The 22,958-nt window shown below is 41.8% G+C and overlaps 1 protein-coding gene and 1 long non-coding RNA gene across 2 annotated transcripts in view; both read left to right on the plus strand.

Annotated features, from left to right (window-relative positions):
- The window catches only part of ARSJ (arylsulfatase family member J), a 33,707-nt gene extending 15,060 nt beyond the window's left edge, over positions 1-18,647 (plus strand). Inside the window, exon 2 of the mRNA XM_083756598.1 lies at positions 14,685-18,647. Within this exon, the coding sequence (XP_083612724.1) occupies positions 14,685-16,077 (1,393 nt within the window). The 3' untranslated portion in view covers positions 16,078-18,647. The remainder of the gene's footprint in view (positions 1-14,684) is intronic.
- The window catches only part of LOC310852948, a 75,673-nt gene that overhangs the window by 36,581 nt on the left and 16,134 nt on the right, over positions 1-22,958 (plus strand). The gene's annotated exons all lie outside the window — the stretch shown is intronic.

Genomic DNA, 22,958 nt, shown 5'->3' on the forward strand with positions numbered 1-22,958 from the left:
AAATTCTCTTGTGTTAGGTAAAGGTAAAGGGACCCCTGACTGTTAAGTCCAGTTGCAGACGACTCTGGGGTTGCGACGCTGATCTCGCTTTATTGGCCGAGGGAGCCAGCGTACAGTTTCTGGGTCATGTGGCCAGCATGACTAAGCCGCTTCTGGCAAGCCAGAGCAGCGCACGGAAATGCCATTTACCTTCCCGCCGGAGCGGTACCTATTTATCTACTTGCACTTTAACGTGCTTTCGAACTTCTAGGTTGGCAGGAGCAGGGACCAGGCACAGGAGTTCACCCCGTCGCGGGGATTTGAACTGCCGACCTTCTGATTGGCAAGCCCTAAGTTTTCACTGACCAGTCTAATGTGAAAGTGGTGCTTCTACATGGTAGTTTGTTGCAGAATTTATGGAGGCAATGTAACAGCAAGGATCACTCTGTGTCTTAATTAAAGGCTAATTCTGTTATCAATAAGTCAGCTAACAAAGAGGGAGGTGGTGATCTTGTTTAGCAACCAGGCAGAATGGTGTGATCTCTACTGAGGTAGCATGTTTTCTAATTGGCTGTGTAGTTCTGAGATATTTTTTCCTCTATATGTTTCATTGAGCATCTCCCTACAAGGCCTGAACTAAGAAAGATGAAGCCTCTTTGTTGCTTTCCCCTCAAATTATACACTGTTTTAATTCAGCTTGCTCAGTAAAGTGTTATCAGGTCTTTTCTCTCTCTCTCTCTGGACTCCATTTGTGTTAATTAGGTGACTCTGCTAGCACTTGGTATTGCTTATGTATGCAATTTTTCCACAGGATCCACACAATGTTTTAATCAAAATGGCATCCCTTTCCCTCCTTCGCTGCCTGGATATAATACAGATTTACCATTTCTATGGGGTCTTTTTTCCTTACCAAATTTTCCATGGAAGCAATATATCCTAACTGAATGGAAAAATAATACGAGACAGCATTTTGATTATGGTGGCATCATGTGGACAAGTTCGCAATAAACCCAAGGAGCCTCAGTCCCAAGTTGTACTGACTTGCTGATATTTCTACCATAGAGTCATGGGCAGAGCCATGGAGAAGCCGCTCCCACCCAGAAATAACAACTGAAAGCAAGAAATAATCTATTACATTTTGGAAGAGGCCGCACTGTTTTATAAGAAATTTGTCATTAAATATAGGGCAGGAACACAGTTGTTTTTCCCCCTTTTTTGCATTTTGCACAAAGTTATATAGATATTTTGTTTTATCTCTATAATTCGTAGCCTACCATCATAACGCTATTCAGTGATGGCTTCAGGTGATGATTCCTTTTAGTTCACACCAGGCCTTTAAACACTGTTTATAAAGCAACTGGAAGAGACTGCCATAATTGGAAAGAGTTTGACCTTGTGTTTCTGAGAAGTCATATAAGCACATTCCTCAGGAGCTACAGTATGTAGGAGGAAGCATTTTGTCTGGGAACAGTGAAAGAGTTTACGCAAACAAGATACTGCTCTTTGAAAAACTGAGTTCTTTTGTGTGGCATCCCTTGCTCACCATGGATTGGATTGATCTTTATTACGGCCATTGGCCCGTTACACGACAGTTTCCCATGCCAACATATTTTACTTAAACCTCCGAATTTAAAATCGCCAAAACTTACAAAAGACAAACAGTAACCGAAGCAAAACAAAAGCAAAAACCATCATCATACATTTCAATAAATTTGTAACCTATACATCGCCCTCTGCTCATAAATTAATCAAGGATATCAATGGTGATATCGCCTAAAACATAGATCATGGTTTAAAACAATGGTGATATCACCTAAAACATAGGTCATGGTTTAAAGGGGTTATCCAAATCACACAGGAGACCGTTTCTCTTCTTTAGGGATAGGACGCTGATCAGGAATCTGGCAACCATGAGTGATTTTAGGGGGTCATCATCAATTAGTAGATATCTCAGTTTGGCTTCAATCGTATCATCGGCAATTCCCTTAAGATATTGAGCAAGAAACTTGCTCCTGGCCGGTAAGTGAAAAGCACAGTCAAAAATTATGTGATGCAACGATTGCGGTGCCCCACAATTACAATCACATAAGAGCGATATCTGTCCATTGGAGAATCTATTTCTCAGCACGTTCGATGGGAAGGTGTTGAATCTTGCCTTTACAAAGGCATATCTATGAGCTGAGGAAGTTAAGGAATTCATATAGTTTGGGAGCCTTAAGAGGGGTAATAAACCAAGATTTAGAGGTGAGCAGGTACCATTGCCCAAGATCATTTTCTGCTGCAAGTCCATCTCCTCTAGCTTACAGGTTACTGTTCTTTTAGCTGGGACTATGTCCTGCTCTAGTAATTTGGATGGGGAGATTCCCATTGCCGTTATTTTCAGCTGTAAATTTTTTACCCATGGGCTCTGGAAATCATCTCTCCACATACATTGTATCAAGTACAGGTTTGGGAGATTGTGCCATAGAGATAACAAGTGACAAAGTATGTGCTTCCACAGAGCATTTTCCAGGGATACAATATTAAGTTCCATGCGTAACGCTGTATTACTTACACAGTTGGGCAGTTTCAATATCCCTCTTAAAAACTGATTTTGAATGACCTCCAGGTGAGATAGGTTGGCAAAAGTCCCCCAAATTGAGATGGCATAAGCAATTGTCGGGATCACCTTGGCCTTGAAGACTTTCAACGCCGATGGGATATGAAGGGCCCCATCGGTGAAGAAGAATCGCAAGATCGCCAAGGAGATAGCTTTGGCTCTATTTGTAACAAAGGCTACATGGGCCTTCCATCTGAGGTTATGTTGTAACCAAACTCCCAAATATTGGAATCTATAGACTTGTTCGATGACTCTCCCATCAATTCTCCAATTATGGAGTTTCCGGCTCTTTGAGAAAATCAGGATCTTAGATTTTCCATAATTAATTGTAAGGGAATTTGCATTACAGTATGATGCAAAAATTTTTAGGGCCCTCCTGAGACCTACTCTAGAAAAAGAAAGAATGACTGCGTCATCCGCATATAGTAACAAGGGGCAGCGATAAAGTGCTAGGCGGGGTGCATGAATCCTTTCTTGGGCCTCTATTAGGGGAGTCCTCATGTCACTTATGAACAAATTGAACAGGAGTGGAGCCAATATACAACCCTGTCGGACACCTCTGTTAATGGGAATTGAATTCGTGAGATCACCCTCCAGGATGAATCTCACTCTGGCCGCTGAGTTCTCATGGAGTTTTATTATTAGCCAGAGAAGCCTTCTGTCGATGCCCCAGCGGGTGAGTTTTTCCCAGAGGATGCTCCTGGGGATACTATCGAATGCTGCCTTTAGGTCAATGAATGCCACACAGAGTTGGCCACCCTCTGGGGTGGAATATTTCCAGGCAAGATGTTGTAAAATTAGAATATGATTAATTGTTGACTGTTTTGGGCGGAATCCAGCTTGTTCGGGCCCAATTAATTTTCTCTCTTCGGCCCATTGGATAAGTCTGTTCAACAGGGAGCGGGCATACAGTGTCCCCACTATTGAGAGCAGGCTGATGTTCCTGTAGTTCCCCGGGTCATCTGGTGAGCCCTTTTTGTGGATTGGAACAATAACAGCATCCTTCCATACTTCTGGAATCATTCCAGAGTTGTTAACTGCGTCGAAGATGTTCGCCAGGACCTTGGCCCACCAGTCCGCGTGGTATTTTATAGCTTCTGCCGGGATCAGGTCTGGCCCAGGCGCTTTCCCTGTTTTGAGGTTGACGATCAAGTCATGGATGTCTTCCGGATCGGTAGGGGGCCAGAGGGGAAGCTGATCTTGAAATTCGTCTCTTGTGTTATTTCTGTCATATTTAAAAAAGGAATTCAGGTTCCTCTAATTTAGCTGTTAGATTAGGAATGCAGATGGAACTTTCCTGCCTTGTGAAGATGCAAAGTCCCCTGCTGTTGCCACATGAAATTTACCACATGATTGGAAGAATGGGATTCAGGAGCTTAATTATGCACCTTCTGCTAGCCAGACAAGATATGAAATGCAGAGATAAAGGTCTTGAAACCTTATGGAGGGCACCTATCAGGAAAGGCCTTTGAATCTATGTCTACTTATCAAAAAATACTTTATTTAGAATAGAGTACTTACATCTCACTTCATAGCCTTCAAAGGCTCCAAGTGGCTTACTAAATATTTGCACAGTACAAGTTATTGTATTACAATCATATTTTAATACAAATCCAGGTGCATTTTTCCTAGAAGAACAAACTAGAAGACAACCTTTTCAATTTATGAACTTGATTACGATGGGGAGGGGATACCTGTGGATTAGGATGGACAAACTTGTTTCAGTCAGCAGAAAAAGAAATAAAACCACTTAAAACGCCAGTAAAGGAACATACAGCATGCATGTTATGCTACTTACTGTATGTAAGGAAGGGTCTGTTGTGAAGTTGGCGGTAAAAACCACAAATCTATAATTACCCAGGCTAGGTATCAAAGGAAAGCACTCAAGAAGTTTAGCAATATTCTAAAATTGCTCATTTTTTAAGTGACGTTTGTTCCTTTTTCCACTGTAAAGTTGTTCAGGCTGAAACAAGCTCATCCAACTGAGCCCATAGTAACCTCTTCCAGCCATAATAAATCCCCTAAACTGAAAATCTCTGGCTTTAGCTTGCTTTATAGCTCAGCCCTTCCTATTTGCTTGTTGAATGACTGTTCTGGTTATTCGGCAAGCGCCATGAGAAATGCGGATTCACGTTATAGCAGATCTTTATAGTCCACAGCAGTAGCGCTGCTGGCTGTCTCTAGATTGTTTGCCGTGCTCCATCTCTGACTTCTCCCTGGGGACCTGATTTAACTGGCCTTCTTTCTTATGTGCTCCCCTGACCTGGAGGGCTAGAACTGTGTCCAGTAGACTGCCTGTCGTTCCAGTCTTGGCTTGTTTCAGCATATGTTCTTTGGTGCATCGTTCTACAGAAACCATTGGATGGGCCTAGGGACTCTAGTTTGATTTGCTTTAGGCTTTCTTCCTGCCTCTGGCTCCAGAGCTGTCTTGCCAGCATGGTCCTGACAGCCCTCAAGTGGCAGATCTCAACTGTAAGCCTTTGTCAGCAGACACAATGCAATATTTGCATGGTAGATCCGTCTTAATGCTGCTTTATCTTGACAATGCAAAGTATGGCATTTGCTGTTCTGTTCTTCAGTGTGAGCCATGCAGTTGGATTTCTTTTTGCTGCTTCTTGGGGTTTATTTGGTGGGGGATTACTCTTTGTTGACTCTAGAAGATATAATGAGTCTGTAATAACATAAGAGACACAACCCTGGAAGGAGAAAGCCTAGATTCATCCTGTGGATCAGAGAAGTATAATTCACAAAATATTTATGTACTGCTGTATAAATAAAGGGGGAAGTGGAAGCTTATGAGTCTTAGCAGAAAACTGACATGTCAGCATCAAATGTTCCCATAACCAAATTCAGTATACATTTTTTAAGAACAAGGATGTCTGATTCTTTCCCCCTCCTTATACCCTTAAACTTATTTCGAAATACACTATATTTCTCAATATACTAATGACAACACATCCCTTTGGAACTGCTTTCTTGTCCCTATACCATAGCAACTGATGTAAATGAAACCAATGTGGTACCTGATGTTCTCTGCATCTGATGCAGTCGATAAATGGTAACAAAGGCAAGGCAGCTATTGGCAGTCCACCTTCTAGCATTCTTAAATATCTCTGGACCCCAACTAGGCAATTACTGAAATAATAAAATGTTCAAAGGTCATGAAAAGAAGAGAAGGCCTTTTATTTCACATCAGGTATACAGTGACCCCTAATCAGTGTGCTGTGTCATCACTTCTAAATTAATTTGATGAGAATTTACATTCCACCTTGCATAAATCTGTTTGAATGCCTAAGAGGTATACTAAAAATAATAAAAATTGTCAGGCAGAGCCAAATGCCAATGTGCTCTCTTAAAAGCCCCAGCTACAACAGAGAAGTAGGCTTTTTTAATAAAGGACACCTGGAAAAATCTGGGAAGGGAAGGTTAATTGATGGCCAAAGTTAATGTCAGTTGATTTCATTGCAACTAGGTTGTCTTGTATTCCTTTGATGTTTCTGGAATCCCCAACTGTTGCTTGCTGAAGGTGCTTGCTTTTTGCTCACCTTGTGACAAAGAGCTTTTCAGCCAGAAAGACTTGCATTGACTTTAGTTAAAAGCTGTCAAGTGATATTTTGGTGAGGGTTTTGGGTTGCAGTTTATGTTCTCAGTGAGCCTGAGTTGGATAGCTGGAACTAAAATTTGTACAAATTGTGACTGACCCTAAGATTGGTTAATCTGCCTGGATGTTTTCATCTTTTAAAGCAGCAGTTGCTCCCATTTTTCTATCTCTCTCTCCCAGCTGCTAAAATATAAAACTTAGTTTCCAGAATGTTTGCAGCTCAAGGCAAGGAATCTGAAAGGACTTTCCAAATCACTTGTTCTGTCAGTCTAGCCACTGAAAAATTTGGACTGTTCATTCCTTGACTTTGTTTGAAATGAGCACCACTGTGGGCCATCCTGTAGGTAAATTAATTGATAATGGATGGAGTAGCGCGTTTTCTGAGAATTGGCTCCTAAGACTACCCAATGAAAGTTATAATCTTGTACCTCCTGACTAGCAGGCTACCTTTTGTTACAAAGCACTCTGCCTTTCCCCTAGCCCTAGCCTTAATCTAACCCCCCTTTTCCTTGGGTATCTCGTTCGCTCAGGAAACCAAGTCTCCCCACAATAGACCATGATGTGTTTTGTTTCAAAGCTGTTCCATGGTGCAGTTTTCTCACTCAGGCTTCTAGCCTGCTCAACTTCATGGAGCCTTCACATAACCTAATAACACCTTTGCCTTCTCTTCTCAGGTTCCCTTGCTTCTATCCATGTTTGTTATTTTTCCTTGGGCTGGTTAGGAACCTTAAGGAAACCCATAAAGAAACTTCTACTTTTGAACCATATTGGAAGGGTTTTAGGAGCCCAAACTAATGCTAGATATAAAGGCATAATGCAGTCTCCCCTGTGGTGTGGAATGCTTCTGGATAAAAGACTTCAAAATATCATGCCTCCACAGTTACACATGCAGACACGTGTGTTAAAGTGTGATTAGGCACATGTCCAGGCTTACTGTCGGGGAAGAGCTGTAGCTCATTGGGAAATCCACGTTCAGTCCCTTGCATCTCCTGGTAGGGCGGTGAAAGGCCTCTGAGAGCCATTGTTAGTCATTGTAGACAACACCAAGCAGTCAGTTCTGAGCCAGCTGGATAACTCATCTAACCCAGCACAAGGCAGCCTGTCAGGCATGCTTTGACTTTAATTTCATAACACACGTGAAAGGCATGAATGTTGGTTAAAACCCACTGAGTTTGTCACACTGAGTATTAAAGACACACACCCTTCTATTCACATTGAAGCTGTTCGTTCTTGGAAGCAAAACTTAGTTTCTCTTAGAAGATTATGAACTAATTTCTGGAATGAATTCAACCTTGAGTACCTGTTTTTGCAATAGCATCTTCTTTTATTAGGCTGCCAAGAGTATACTCAACATTTAATACTGAAAGTACAAAGGCTTTATGCGGACACCATAATCTGGTGCATAAACCTTTATTATTTTGTGATAATTGCATATATTTTTAGAACTTCGAAGGAAAGCTTACTTTGACTTCCTTATTTGCAGAACAACACAATATGGCAAGGGCAAGTCAGGATTAAAAACACAGTGGGGCCCTGTTTCTGATCTACTCTTAGGCAGCAAAACTTTCTGTTCATTTAGATCAGAGGGGGACAATCCATGGGCCATACCAGCCCCCAGCCCCTGCTTTCCATGTGTCCTCTCAAGACCCCTCCCAATTTAGGAATTTAAAGATCTGCATTTTAAGAAATTAAAATGCACAATACTGCCTAAAAGCACAGCTAGGTCACCACACCCACCCACCCCTGCAAAAAATGGATCCAAGCTGGTTTAAGGGAAAATTCATGAGAATACAATAGTTCTCAATAAACAACAGGATACTCAAACCAGCAGTGGAGAACGTTCTGGATGCAAAGTAAATGAGAGTGTGTACACAACCACAGAATACTACTATTGTGGCTTCTAAAATGTAATTATTATTTTTTTGAAAAAAATTAATTAAGCTACACATTTCACCCCTGGGATATTTCATCAAAACATTCACATGCATGCTTGGTAATTACTTCTATCCTGTCTATAAATTATGAAGTTGTCGCTATTGGCTCATTCATTATTTCTGTCAGAATGCCTCCAGAGGCATTTGCGTATTAATTTGAATTTCTAACCAGCCCCGTTTGTAGGCTTAGAGTAAAAAAACAAAAACAAACCCTCCAACATCCAATAGCTAACAATATCAAATATGCTAAAAATGGAGATTAAAAATATACAACCTAAAATTTTCCCATGCCAATCCCCAGTCACGGAAAGCATGCTTAGTAAAGTCTTAAATAGTTTGTGGGAAATTCATGTGTTCATACTTTAGCAAATCAGAGAGAGTGAATTCCCAAGACCAGAGATCATCTGCTGAGCAAGCCCTTGTCAGATTTGTGTGATGGAGACCAAGGAGCTGCTTAAAGGGCTGCTTTCAGCAGTAGTGGGAAGGAATGAATTATGGGTAAGGACTGTTAGAAGACTGGTCAAACCATCACCTTGGGTTAGGAACATGGAGAGCTGCCTGATGCCAAATCAGACCATTGTTCTCTTTAGTACACAGTGACAGAGAGTGGATCATTAGGTTTTCTGATAGGAGTCTCTCCTTGCCCTACGTTGAGATGCTGAGGATTGAACCCAAGACCTTTTGCATTAAAAACATGCGCTCTGTGACTGAGCCTCAGCCCAACCCAAAGTATGAGATTATGTTTGAGAGGCACACAAAGCCTCTGATGCTTCTGGTAATTCCCTTGACACGATTAGGCAGTGTTCTTTATACCAGATGTAAACTTCAAGAAGCACAGAACTCATTGGAACAGACTCTCTTTAGGGAGGGTGGTGGATGGTTGCTAGATCCCAGATTAGTAGGGAGGGTTACTGCTGTCTTTCAAGACTAGGCAAAAGGCATACTTGGCCATTGCCAGTAATGGTTACATTATTAAAGCAGGAGCAGTTTAAGTAAAACCACAATGATCATGCATATAAAGTATATCATGTCTGTTTTGCCACTTAGCAGTCAGCCAAAAAGGTCCTCTGACATGTCCCAAAATGCTCCTTTCTTCATTGGGCAGTTGCTCCAGCCCTTTGACCATTTTGGTTGCCCCTTTTCTGACCCTTTTCCATATCTGCAGCGATCTTTTTAAATGTGACCAAAAATGTACACAATATTCCAGGTGTGGCTGCACCATAAATCTGCATGAATACATGGGAATAATACACTAATAAAAATGAAACAAACCAGAACAAAGGTGGCATTGGAAGGTCTCTTTTCAAATCATAGGAAGCCTAAAGTCTGTTATCTTAGAATCATAGAGTTGGAAGGTACCCCAAGGGTCATCTAGTCGAACCCTCAGCAATGCAGGAATCTTTTGCTCCAATGAAGCAGTTGGCAAGTCTATTAGGAGGATACTCCCTCTCTAAAGAAAGCTAGTAGACTTTGGTGTTTATAACAGCATTGAAGTAGTCTTGGATATAAAACAGCTTTTCCTAACCGTCCACATATTTTAGACTACAGCTCCCATCAACCCTGACCATTGGGCATACTTTGGCGGGGGCTGATGGGAGTTGTAGCCCAAAACATTGGAAGGCACTAGGTTGGGGAAGGCTAATACAAAGAATGGTTCTGGTGCTCATAGCACTTGTGTGGCTTCCATGCCAGTTTCCCTTGAGCATTGGTGTCAGTCATGTTGTGGAATGATGACAGGCCTGCATTTTGCTAAAAAGATGCATATCTGCCCAAATGGCCTACCTGCAGGCACACATGTTGATAATTAAGGAAACGGAGGTTCTTTTAAATTACTTTAGACATGTCAGCCTTCATTTTATGAGGCTTTCTATTCATGAGTTCACAGTACAAGGACTTCATAACCCAAGCTTTTGTTTCTCAAGTTGCATATGCTCACGTTGGACAGAGAGGAATCTGCTTTTATTCAGAGTTCTGTTTTCAGGGGATGTGGGTCTGCGTGGCAAGCAAAGGTTAGGTCCCATCCAACTTTTTCTTTTCTGTGCATGTGTGTGTGTGTGTGTGTGTGTGTGCGTGCGTGCGTGTGTTCCATCTGTATAGATTTAATATAAGTTAAGAAGCTGATTATGCAATCAGGGTTTTTCCTTTCAGAAAGTGAACAATATTAATGGTAAGGCTGAGAACATTAGCTTCAGTTTTACAACTGTGCCAGAACTTAGAGCAAATAAAACAATAGCCACATACACATGCTTTCCATCTGTTACGCTGTCATTGCCATTTATGTAGTCACACTGATAGCAGATGAAATAGGCTGTCATCCAGAGCTCCATTGGGCTCTGATGCTCCCAGAGAGCTTTGCATTTAGCAGGGAATGTGCAGCATCCTCAGAGTTAGGAAGCAGGGCTCATTTCATCCCGTTCTGCTGAAAGACCAGCTCCATCAGGCCTCCCTCTCCCTCAAGAGTCCCCTGACAGCAGCTATTCCATCAGGCTGCCTCAGTAGGAAAGATGCAGTTTGCAAGAGATATTAAAAAGTATCTGTAAAGTTAAAAGCAAATAATTACAGCATTTATTTTAAAAACCCAATAAAAATCAATGATAAACTAATAATGATGATGATTGATGTTGTAAGCATCCAGGCATGGTCTTATTTTTATTGATTGTATGTAAGATTGCATGGGAGACTTTTTGGCTGAAGAGCTCTAAATAAATAAACATATTCCTGCCAGTATTGGGCTATGCCTCCTTATACCGTGGCATATAACAGGCATGTCCAACTCCCAAGAGACTGCAATCTATTCCCAGTATAAAAAAACTGGCAGTGATCTACCCATTGCCATTGGAGGGGGGAGGAGCGTTATTGAGCTTTTTGGGGGGAGGATTGCACAGAGTTTGTAAGCTTTTCCCCCATAACTTTTTGTACACAATAAGGATTCCGCAATCTATCAGGATCAGCTAGGGATCTACCAGTAGATCACAATCTACTGGTTGGACATCCCTGGCATAGAAGATTCCCCAGCAAAGCATTAAAGTGACTGATTCAAGTCCTTCTTGAGCAAACCTTCATGATTATTACATTGGAAGTTTTCTTGTTCTCCTGGAGTTGTTGGGTTGATAAAACAGTGGGAGTTAGGTAAACATTTGTTAAAAATACACAGCCTGGGAGAATCTGTTTAGCATCTTGAGTAAGTATCAAGGTACGATAGGAATAAATATTGTCACTTTTCAAAGTATTTTTAATTCCACTCTTCCACCAACTTTCAAAGCAGTTTACAGATCAATAGTAATAATAATAACAACAAAAAGCAATCCCTCAGGCATGCAATATGAAGGACATCACATGAAAGAAAAGCAGAGAGAAGGGAAAAAAAGCAATCTCCAGTGCCTATCAGAGTTCTTTGAATGACCAGCTGGGATGGAAACAATTCAGCTAGCCTGATTGAATGGCTTCTGCTCTGGGCAGTAGAAAGCATTATACAGTTTCGAAGCACATCTTGACTTTCACAGGTACAAACCAAGTAAATGGTGCAGTTTCCTGCCCACCTGCTTCAGTGTGTACCATCCTCCTCTACCCCCTCCCCCTCCCCCTGCATTCAGATTATATGCCTATGTGAAGGACTGTGCACACACAAAGGATTATGGGCAAAGTTTCTCTGCATCCAAGGTAAACGCTTCTGTCAACTTGCATCCTTCAATGGCAAGTCGCTCTGTTCTTTCTTTGGCCATGTTTAAAAAGGCAGCTTCCCATTGGAGATCCTGAGAGATACAAAGGAAGGGGCTGATGGCATTGGGTTGGCATCTGTCTGTGGCAGGAACTTGTGGCTTTCCAGATGGGTGTTGGACTTCAACACCCTTCCGCCTTCACTATTGACCATGCTGGTTGGAGTTCAACAACATTTGGAGGGCCAAAGGTTCCCTACCCCTGGCGTAAGGCATTCCTGAAAATGAGCCTTTTGTTATTTCATAGAATTGTAGTCTTGGAAGGGACCATGAGGGTCATCTAGTCCAACAGCCTAGAATGCAGGAATCTTTCACCCAACATGGGGCTCAAATTCCACAATCCTGAGTTTTAGTCTCATACAGGGCTTAATGTGGGGGCCAGGGGGGCCAGAGCCCAGGGCACAGAATTTTGAGTGGCATGAATGAGGTGCCCCCATGCAGGAATCCTCGTACTGCCCTGCATGCCGCTACTCTAGCCCAAGTTAAGCAGACTTAAGCCCCATTGTAATAAATGTGTTACAACTCTTTATCTTAGCTTGGTTTGGGATGTAATTTTACATTCAGTTTTACATGATTGATTTGTGTGCAGGCCTAAAGTCATTTGTTAAAAAGCTTGTGCAGTCTGGTTGGCAGAAACAAACATCACTTTGTTACTGTTTGCATCACTTCTTTAACTAAAGTTCCATGTGCATAGAAACCAGCAAAGTCTAGCTTAACATCTGCATCCATCTGGGAGCAATATTATGGTACTGTTTCTACAAACAGTTGTGCCATTGAAATTAATGTAAAACAAGCTTCCACCATTGTTGAATAAATATTGTAAACCTCTCCTTATGTTAAATAAACGTAAGCCTCTACTTATGATAGATTAATCTAAGTTTATATTGGATTGTTGGAACCGGCATAACTAGCACAATCATCGAAAAGTCCTGGCTAAGAGATGGGTCTGAGGCAATGAATAATCTAATTAAATACAATTGCCCAAAATTTATACAGTATTACAGATACAGCACAAATCACTCACCTCTTAACAGCCCTTAATAGGATTTGTTACTAGGTCATTGGTTAGCGTGTGCTTATTCTTTATAAATAGTGTCTTATTAGCTGTGATAATGAATTCAGTCCATTCAGCAAAATACTTCTGTTTCGGCTTGCAGATTTAAATTTAACCCCCCCCCCAACATATATCCAGTGCTTTAGGGAGCAGCTATAGATTGTCTATTAAGATTTTAGCAAACAGACAACATGTTTCTTGTCTTCTGTTGAATCCCAAAAGCAACCTTTGTCAGTAAGACGCGTAATTCAGTTTCGTACTCAACTTGTGTACAACTGCAGAGCATTTGCTTTAAGGATACTGATGCTGGCAAAACTTTCAACTTCTGCCCATGTGGTAAGGCTAGAATTTGTGGGGGTGCATAATATTAGAATGAACACACACCCTGATGGGGCAGGCATTGTAAGCCGGCACATAACCATTTCATCAACATCAAAGCATTTGTCGAAGTCACTGACATTGCAGGGAGCAACCACTGCACAATTGCAATCACACTGCTCCAGAGAGCATCAGAATTGGATGATAGTCGCTTTCTATACAAGTTTTCATTCAGGCACCCTTTGAGTAAGTGCATGCATTGGGGGGGAATAATAAACCATGCTTTGGAATAATTAGGGTGTCAATTTGGAAATAACAAAAAATATGCTAATGTCCTTGTATTTCTAGATCCACAAGTAGTTGTTTAATTTCTTCAGGAGCATGAGCATTTGTTTAAAAAAAGAAGAGAGAGGAAACATGAAATGGTTAATGCATAAGTAGTGTCAAAATGTGAGAGAGACATAAGCCTTCATGGCATTATGTAGTTCTTAATATTTTGTATGTTTTCTCACTAATAGAAAGACTTCTGCAGCTTAAAAATACCTTATTTTCTGAGCCAAACGGGTGTTTACTGATTTGGCTTTGCAGTACCACTTAGTAATTGTCATGTTGAATCTATTTTGTATACATGTGGGTGACATATGTTGTTGTTGCTGTTTAATAGAAATTCCACAATTACCCTAAACTCTTATTGTATTTCAGAACATTTCATATATTATAGATACCATTTCTAGACTGCGATAGTGATAACAAGTGTGTAGATTTATCTAAAAGGTATTACCATCCTCATAATGCAATCCTATACATACTGGAAGTTAGTTCCAGCCTCAGAACCCAGTACAGTGGTACCTCAGGTTAAGAACTTAATTTTATCTGGAGGTACCTTTAGCTAATGGGGCCTCCCGCTGCTGCTGCGCCACCGCTGCACGATTTCTGTTGTCATCCTGAAGCAAAGTTCTTAACCCAAGGTACTACTTCTGGGTTAGCGGAGTCTGTAACCTGAAGCATCTGTAAACCTGAAGCGTCTGTTACTCAAGGTACCACTGTAGTGTATTCTCACTGATACATGTGAACAGCTCTGAGACTGCCTCTCTCTCTCTCTCTCTCTCTCTCTCTCTCTCTCTCTCTCTCTCGTTGAATAGTGAGATAAAATGCCAGTAAGAATGAATGAATGAATACTGGTTTGCAACGTCAATTAGTAAACACAGACGCCAGTAGGGATGGATAAATTTTTGTCCAGACCTGGATTGTGGTGCGCAACACAGAATCTCCATCTGACGTCTCTCAGATCACCAATTTAAAGCTTTACTCCTGTGCATTGAACCAAGTAGAGCTTACTTCCAAGTAAACAAACATAGGCCTGTGCTTCATGGTACTCTGTGCACTCCAGGTCCTGACTTTGTAGCATATATGCATTTTACATTTTTCTCCTTTGTCTAAAATGTGTCTTTCTCTCTCCCCCCCCCCCCCTTCTCTCATTCAGGTATCAAATCCATACTGGTCTTCAGCATTCAGTCATAAGGCCCACTCAGCCTAACTGTTTACCGCTGGATAATGTGACACTACCTCAGAAGCTGAAGGAAGCTGGCTACTCCACCCACATGGTTGGCAAATGGCACTTGGGCTTCTACCGCAAGGAATGCATGCCAACACAGCGAGGGTTTGATACCTTTTTTGGCTCTCTCTTGGGCAGTGGCGATTATTACACTCATTACAAATGCGACAGTCCTCGGATGTGCGGCTACGACTTGTATGAGAATGACAATGCTGCGTGGGATCATGACAATGGCATGTACTCAACGCAGATGTACACACAAAGAGTGCAACAAATCTTAGCCTCCCATAACCCCAGGAAACCCATATTTTTGTACATTGCATACCAAGCTGTCCATTCTCCACTTCAGGCACCAGGCAAGTATTACGAGCGTTACCGATCGATAAATAATATAAACCGACGTAGGTATGCTGCTATGTTGGCATGCTTGGATGAAGCTATCAACAATGTTACTCTTGCATTAAAGAGGTATGGTTATTATAACAATAGCATTATCATTTACTCATCTGACAATGGAGGGCAGCCCACAGCCGGTGGAAATAACTGGCCGCTCAGAGGAAGCAAGGGGACATACTGGGAAGGAGGGATCCGAGCAGTTGGCTTTGTTCATAGCCCTCTGCTTAAAAACAAGGGGTGTGTATGCAAGGAGCTCATCCACATAACAGACTGGTTCCCTACTCTGATCATGTTAGCTGAAGGGCAGATTGATGAGGACACCGAACTGGATGGCTATGACGTGTGGGAGACCATAAGTGAAGGCCGACGGTCTCCAAGGATGGATATTTTGCACAACATTGATCCTATCTACACCAAAGCCAAAAACGGTTCCTGGGCAGCTGGCTTTGGACTATGGAACACGGCGATTCAGTCAGCGATCCGTGTGAACCACTGGAAACTATTGACGGGGAACCCAGGATACAGCGACTGGGTCCCTCCGCAGTCGTTCAGTAATGCTGGCCCCAGTCGCTGGCACAACGAACGAGTTTCATGGACCGCTGGGAAAACCGTGTGGCTGTTCAACATCACGGCTGACCCATATGAGCGAGTGGACCTTTCCAGTAAGTACCCAGAGGTGGTAAAGCAGCTGTTGCGTAGGCTTTCGCAGTTCAACAAGACTGCTGTTCCAGTCCGATACCCACCTAAGGACCCCAGGAGTAACCCCAATTTTAATGGAGGCGTTTGGGGCCCATGGTTCAAGGAGAATGAGAAGAAGAAGAAACCCAGCAAAAACAAAGCAGACACTAAGCAAAATAAAAATAAAAACAAGAAGAAACCTGACAGAAGAAAAGGACATTCCCTAAGGTGCTTTGCAGGTGGATAGTTTCAGTGGTTCCCTAAGGTGCTTTGCAATGGTTTCTTATGCTGCAATCCTAAGCATACATACTGAGAAAGACTACCAAATATAGTGGTAGCTAAACTTCCAGGTAACTGTTTAGGCTCAAGAGTACATTGCTAAACCAGAGCAAAATAGTCCCCAAAATTCATAATTTGCAGACATACTAACACAGTAGAAGTGCCATTTTTCTTTGGTCTTACATTGTAGCAACAGAGACATATGTCAGGTGCAGTTGCCCTCACTACCTTATCTTCCATACAGTGGCGGGTTACTCACACATTATTGCTCACACCATAGGGGAAAAGGCTACAGCTCAGTGGTAGAGCAAAAGTGTTGCATGCAGAAAATCCTCTGTTCAACCCCCAGCCACTCCAGGTAGGGCTGGGAGACACTCCTATCTAAAAAGCCATGGAGATCTGCTGCCACTCAGTGCTGAAAATTCTGAGCTAGGTGGACCAAAGGTCTGACTTGGTATAATGCAACTTCCTGTGGTCTTATGCTGTCTCTGTACCCTACTTTTGTAGAACACATGGTGATATGTGTTCGAATGCACCTGTTTATTTTAATAACCATGTAAAAAGCCAAACTGGTAAAATATTCTCCATTGCTGGGAGAAAATAAAGACCAAAAAAGGGATAAAACATTAAAATGAGTTGCCCCCTTATGTTATCTTGATGAAGCACAGCCAGCCATTAAGCTACCAGAAATAGCCTGAATAACTTGTGAAAAAGCTGTTTCTAATTAAATTTTGCCTAGCTTTCAACTGGAAAGGATTTTTTCCTTCCCAGAATGTGCCAGGCTACAATTCCTTCCAATAAAAACAAGCTATGCACACACATACAAAACTGCTAATACATGGTTATAATTACAGAAAGATGTAGAGTTATAGATTGAAACTCTTTGCTGGATTATGTGCGCACAATCCCATACAATATTTACACAGAATTGTGCACAGAATTGCAGCCTTATAAAGGTATTCACCAGCAGTGCTTGGTAGATTGCATACCGACTGACTGAATACAAAAGGCTGTGTGCACTCCAGCACGTATGAAGCTTCAGATAAGTAGGCTTTCTCTATTCACTTTAATAAGTGATTTGTGTGCATTAAGGTGGCCAGACTTCAACCATGAAGCATATATCAAAAGAAGGTCTTACTGACTTAGGAAGAGGTTGCTTATATATATGGATTGTAGCCAGCAGCAGAAAGAGCCAGGCATGCAACCCAGTCCCATTGTTGATTGGAGAAGGCAAAGATCCATGAACACAAGCCGTTCTGCAGCTGATAATGAGAAGAAGCTCACTCAGGATGTCCAACTGATGAATGGATGGGCATAGTCTAAATATCGTTCACAGCTTCCTCTGTTGAAGAGAAAAAGGTCAGAAAATAGTTTTTGGCAAATGCCTTACCCCAGAGGTTTTCAACCTTTTTAAGTCCATGGTTCCCTTGGTCAACTACATTCTTTCTGTGGCACCCCTATGGGGCTCATGAGCCCAGTTATGTCACCTTTTTTTGAACACCCTCCCTTGTGGAGTATTCCCTGAGACTCCTCTGTTCTCCCCTCTCCCCAAATAGAGTTGCCCACTCACACTGCCTTACAGGGGCCTAGCCAGCCAGAGGCACCATTTGCCTGGGTAACTGTTAACCAAGGCTGCTGCAATAAACAGCTGTGTAAGCCTTTGGGAAGCAGAGATGTAAGAGGGCATCAGAGCCCAGGGTGCCAGGGCACACTGCTTGAAAACCACTGCCTTAGCCACACTATGCAAACCCCAACACCTGTGGTGGAAAACAAGATAAGGATTTTCACTTTCCGTTTCCAGACTTCAGAACTTCCCATTCTGGGTACTGATGTAAGGCCAGCTCCCACTGTTCCAAAGAGAGGAAACCTGTGACCCTCTTGATGATGTTGGACTGCAGTTCCCATCATCCCTGAACTTCATTGGCCATGCTGGCTGGGCCTAATGGAAGTGGGTATGCCACAACATCTGGAGGGCCATAGGTTCCCCACCCCTTCACTATTCACTAGTCCATGGGTAGTCTCACCCTGAAACAACAGTCTGTTTGTGAAGGAAGCTAAGCAAGGGAAGAAGAGGCCTGAGACAAGGGGAGAACAGTAACAACTGTGACAGGTTGGTAACTTGGCAGCATTAGCGAGGTGAACAAGTGGAATACTTCAGCTTGTAATACATACATAATTTATTTTGAGGTACAGCACACCAATGACTTTTTGCTCCCATAGTTTTCCTGCGGGTCATTTGTTAGTCCACTGTTATTCCTAGGAGAATGTTGTTTCATGTAGCAAAATCTGCAAGTACTGTAAAATCAGAAATAACTGTAAGAGGGGGAGTTATCTGGGTGCATTCTTCCATTCTGTGTTTTGTCTGCAAGCATGTTAAAGTGGTTATCTGGCTGTGTAGTCACACACTTTTCTTTATGGAAGCAAAACTCTTGGTTGTTTAAAGAAGAGGGAGGAAGGGAGAATGGAAAAAGGGTAAACTCTAAACATTTTATTTATGTATCTATTAAAAATAGTTTATTTTTATGGTGATAATCAGAATAGCCTCTGTTGTCTGTTTTTATAAAAGTTTTTTTAAAAAAAACAACAACAACAACCCAGTTTTCATATTTTGAAATGGTTTTGCAATTTTTATATGAAAATGGAAGTTTGACTTTTTGCTTTGGGCAGACACTTATCTCCACCTCACCCTGGTCAGTAGAAACCTTCACCATTATCCTCACAAAGCAGGTGAAGAGCAGAAGATGGGTAGAAAGCCAGTTGCCTCTGTTCCTTAATTGTGGTTGGTCCTAAATCACTGATAAACAAATACATTACTGTTTTCACAAAAATGAATCTATAAACAACATTTGATAAAGCAATTTCTAACTCATTAGCCACTCTTGCTAGATTGTGTCCAGGACTTTCAGTAGGGACTGTGATTCCCCTTGTGCGTTTGCAAAGGCACATGCGAAAGATATTCTTGGGGGTTGGATCTCAAATTAACCCCCATTCCTTTCTTTTGGACACCTTCTGAGAGGGTAGGATCAGGTTTGTAAAAGATGAACTAGTCACACTAGTCTGATAACACCAACACATATGCATACCTTGCACAGGTAAGAAATACTATCTCTGCAAAGTACCTAAAGGTAAAGGTAAAGGTACCCCTGCCCGTACGGGCCAGTCTTGCCAGACTCTGGGGTTGTGCGCCCATCTCACTTAAGAGGCCAGGGGCCAGCGCTGTCCGGAGACACTTCCGGGTCACGTGGCCAGCGTGACAAAGCTGCATCTGGCGAGCCAGAGCCGCACACGGAAACGCCGTTTACCTTCCCGCTGGTAAGCGGTCCCTATTTATCTACTTGCACCCGGAGGTGCTTTCGAACTGCTAGGTTGGCAGGCGCTGGGACCGAGCAGCGGGAGCGCACCCCGCCGCAGGGATTCGAACCGCCGACCTTTCAATCGGCAAGTCCTATTTTTGTACCTATTCAAGGTACAAAGGTCGTATTCTTGCACTGGGCCTCTAGATCCAAGGGTTCTGGAACTCTCTCCATTATCAACACTGCACAGCAGTGTAAAAAGAATGAGAGAACAAGGAGATGAAAGACCACAACACGATGAGTTTTACTCTACAAGCTGAAGCCTGGAACCGATAAATCCTGTTTATCCAATTAGTGTGTTCTTCAGCAGTCACCAGCAAAATAAACTATACAGCCTACTGCATTTATTTGAAACCTAAAGCTAAAATAAATTTCTGCAGATCACCATTCTTTAATATAAAATTAAGAACAGACCCAGTCTGGTGTAATTGACACAGTTTTTGCTGTGGAAGACTTAGGTTCATATCTTTGCTCAGAAACAAAGCACACTAGGCAAACTTTGCTAGGCTAAGCTCTTTCGGCCAAATCATGTTGCCATGATAATAAAATGAGCAAATCTAATATACACCACCTTGGAGGAAAGCCAAGAGATAAATTAGATGTATAGTCTCCTGTGTCTTAACAGCTAGAGGAGTGTAACAAGTTCATGGTGCCTCAAGACACATTAGTTCATGTTAAGCGCATACATAAATTTTGCCTTGAACAATTAAAAAGGATTAAAGCATTCTGTTACCCTAGCACAACATACACATTTTTAAAAGGAAACAGACTTTTTGTGGTCAGGGATAGCAGGCAAATTCCTTGAAAAGAGTGGCATGAGCAAAGGATTAACGGGAAAGTGTATAAACACCCTTCAAGCAATTCAGGATGAATGCTCAATAAACAGGTCATCTGGCGAAACCTTAGGTAAAGGTTTTCAGATCACTGCATCTCCATGGGAGGAATTGTTTGTCTTCTGCATTTCTGCTTGTCTAATAGGTTCTTTGACAACACAAGTCCTGCCAGAAAAAAATAGGCAGCCCTTTATGAGTTAAATTGACTCAACTTCAGCTCTAAATGGATTAGAAAAGACCTGGTTGAAGAGCATTACCTCGAAAAGGATGTTGTAGAGCTGGAAAAGGTTCAGAAAAGGGCAACCAAGATTATCAAGGAGATGAGAAGGAAAAGGTTGCAGCATTTGAGCCGTTTTCATTTGGATGAAAGGTGAGTAAGTTGACATGATAGGAACTTAGAATTATGCATAGTTTGGAGAAAGTGAAGAGTTTTTTCTCAATAGTGCTAGAACGCATGAGCATTCAGTGAAGCTGCATGTTAGAAGATGCAGAGCAGATGAAAGAAAGTACATAGAACTCGCTCCCACTGGAGGCAGTGATGGCAACCAATTTGCATGGCAATTTGCAAGAGAATTAGATTCATGCAGGATAGGGGGCTATCGATGGCAACTAGCCATGATGGCTCGGCTCTGCCTCAGTGTTCAGAGGTAGTAATGTTTCTGAATGCCAGTGTATGGGAATCACAGAGGGTGGTGAGTGCTGTTGTGCTTTGGTCCTGTTTACGGGTTTCCCACAGGCATCCAATAGGCCACTGTGAGAACAGGATGCTGAATGAGATAAGCAGCTCAAATTCAACCGCAACGCGTGGCTAATAAGTATTATTAATGTATTATTAATGATTAGATCATAATCCAAAATTTACAAATCATAAACATCCACATATAATGTATGTATAAGTCCATAAACAAGAAATGGCAAACATAATAAATTGCTATCAGGGAACACCACAACGAAGGCAGGATGAATTTCAATAGATAATGTCCAACAATATTGTAGTGGTGGGTGCGCCAATGTGTAGACAGAGGCATAGGAAGGTCAGGTGGTACCCGGTGCGGAAAATTTCTTGTCACACCCCCCCCACACACACACACATTGATTTTTTTTTCTCTGCAAAAATGGTTTTACATTATTTCATACTTTCTTACAAAGGAATGTGGATTCTGGGCCTCTGATAACAAGTAGGCGACTATGGACAGATACTTAAATCTACAGGATGGATTGTGTTTTGGCTTGTGTTATTTTATTTATATTTATTGTTTATTTATTTAATAAAATTTATTTTTAAAACCCTGCAAGTGGTTTACCAAAACAAAAAAAAAAACACCACAGCAGTAAAATCAAGAAAAAAATATTGAAACATACAAAAGCTAAAATATTAAGTTTGAAATTGTTCCACCTTCCTAAGCATCTAGGTATGCTTGGCTAAAGAAGAATGCTTTTAGCAGGTGCCCGAAAAGAGACTAGCAAAGGCATGTGCTTTGCTGCAATAGGCGGGGAGTTCCAAAGTGCAGTTGCTGTCACAGTAAACAGTGCAGTACAGATATTATGTGGAACCTGTAGTAGTCCTTGAAACTACTAAAGGGGAGGTTTTATTTATTGTGATTTCACCATGCTCTGTATTATCTAATCTACTTGGCCTAGTCTTATTTTCTTCACATAGCCCGACTTTCCAAAACTAGGGATTATATAGCTATATCTGAAATTTCATGCACATCAGTTAATATCTTGACCTTGCTCCACTGAATTGAAATTTCAGCCTTCACGACATAGGAAAACAGCTATTTTCATGGAGGAAGGTCAAGATATTAACTGATATGCATGAAATTTCAGATATAGCTATATAATCCCTTGTGTAGTAAGGTAAGACCTTTGGGGCAGGCATTTAAAAAAAATATATTATGAACCGCCCTAGTAGGGCAGTAATTGTTCCTTGATAATTTGTCACCCCCCTCCATGATGGTACATGGGGCGCCCCTCCCCCCCCTTTCCCACGGCCCTGCGTGTAGAATGCAGTAATGAACAGCAAACAGAACAGGAACAGAACAGTGTTTCTGGGATAAGTCAACTGTTTCAAGGATGAAACTTCATCAGCAAATAAATTCCAAATGAATTGTCCATTCAGGTACATATAATAACTATAGACCAGTGCTCACTAACAAGTGTAGCCAACTGAATGATAAAAGCAGGCTTTTCTTATATTCATATTGCATCACCTTTTCTCTGGCTGAAGCTGCAAAAGACCAGTGAACTCAAGAGCAAAAAGCTTTTTAGACAAACAGATTAATAAGGATAAGCCTTGAGAGACAGACTTACTCTCCGGAAAAGGAATTGCTGGCCTATGAACTTGAGACGACTTCTCCAGATTGTTACTGGTATTAGAGGGCTGTGTAGGCAACCAAACAGAACTATGGTTGAACGTAGATAGATGTATAGGTAGATGGACAGGCGTAGTTAATTTTTAAAAAACAGAATTCAAAGGCTGCTAGCCATGGCTGTCAACATGGGAGGGAGACCATCTCTCACAAGATAATTAGATATCTAAAAACAGTCTATCGGATGAGCAAAAGCTCAAGTTGTTTTCAAACATGATATCAGGGAAAGTTGGTGCTTGAGTTCAAGGCTTAAATTAAACCCAACCCTTAGCCCTCAAGTCTAATTTTAAC

This window comes from Podarcis gaigeae (assembly GCF_964106915.1).
Source record: "Podarcis gaigeae genome assembly, chromosome: 9".
Taxonomy (NCBI): Eukaryota; Metazoa; Chordata; class Lepidosauria; order Squamata; family Lacertidae; genus Podarcis; species Podarcis gaigeae.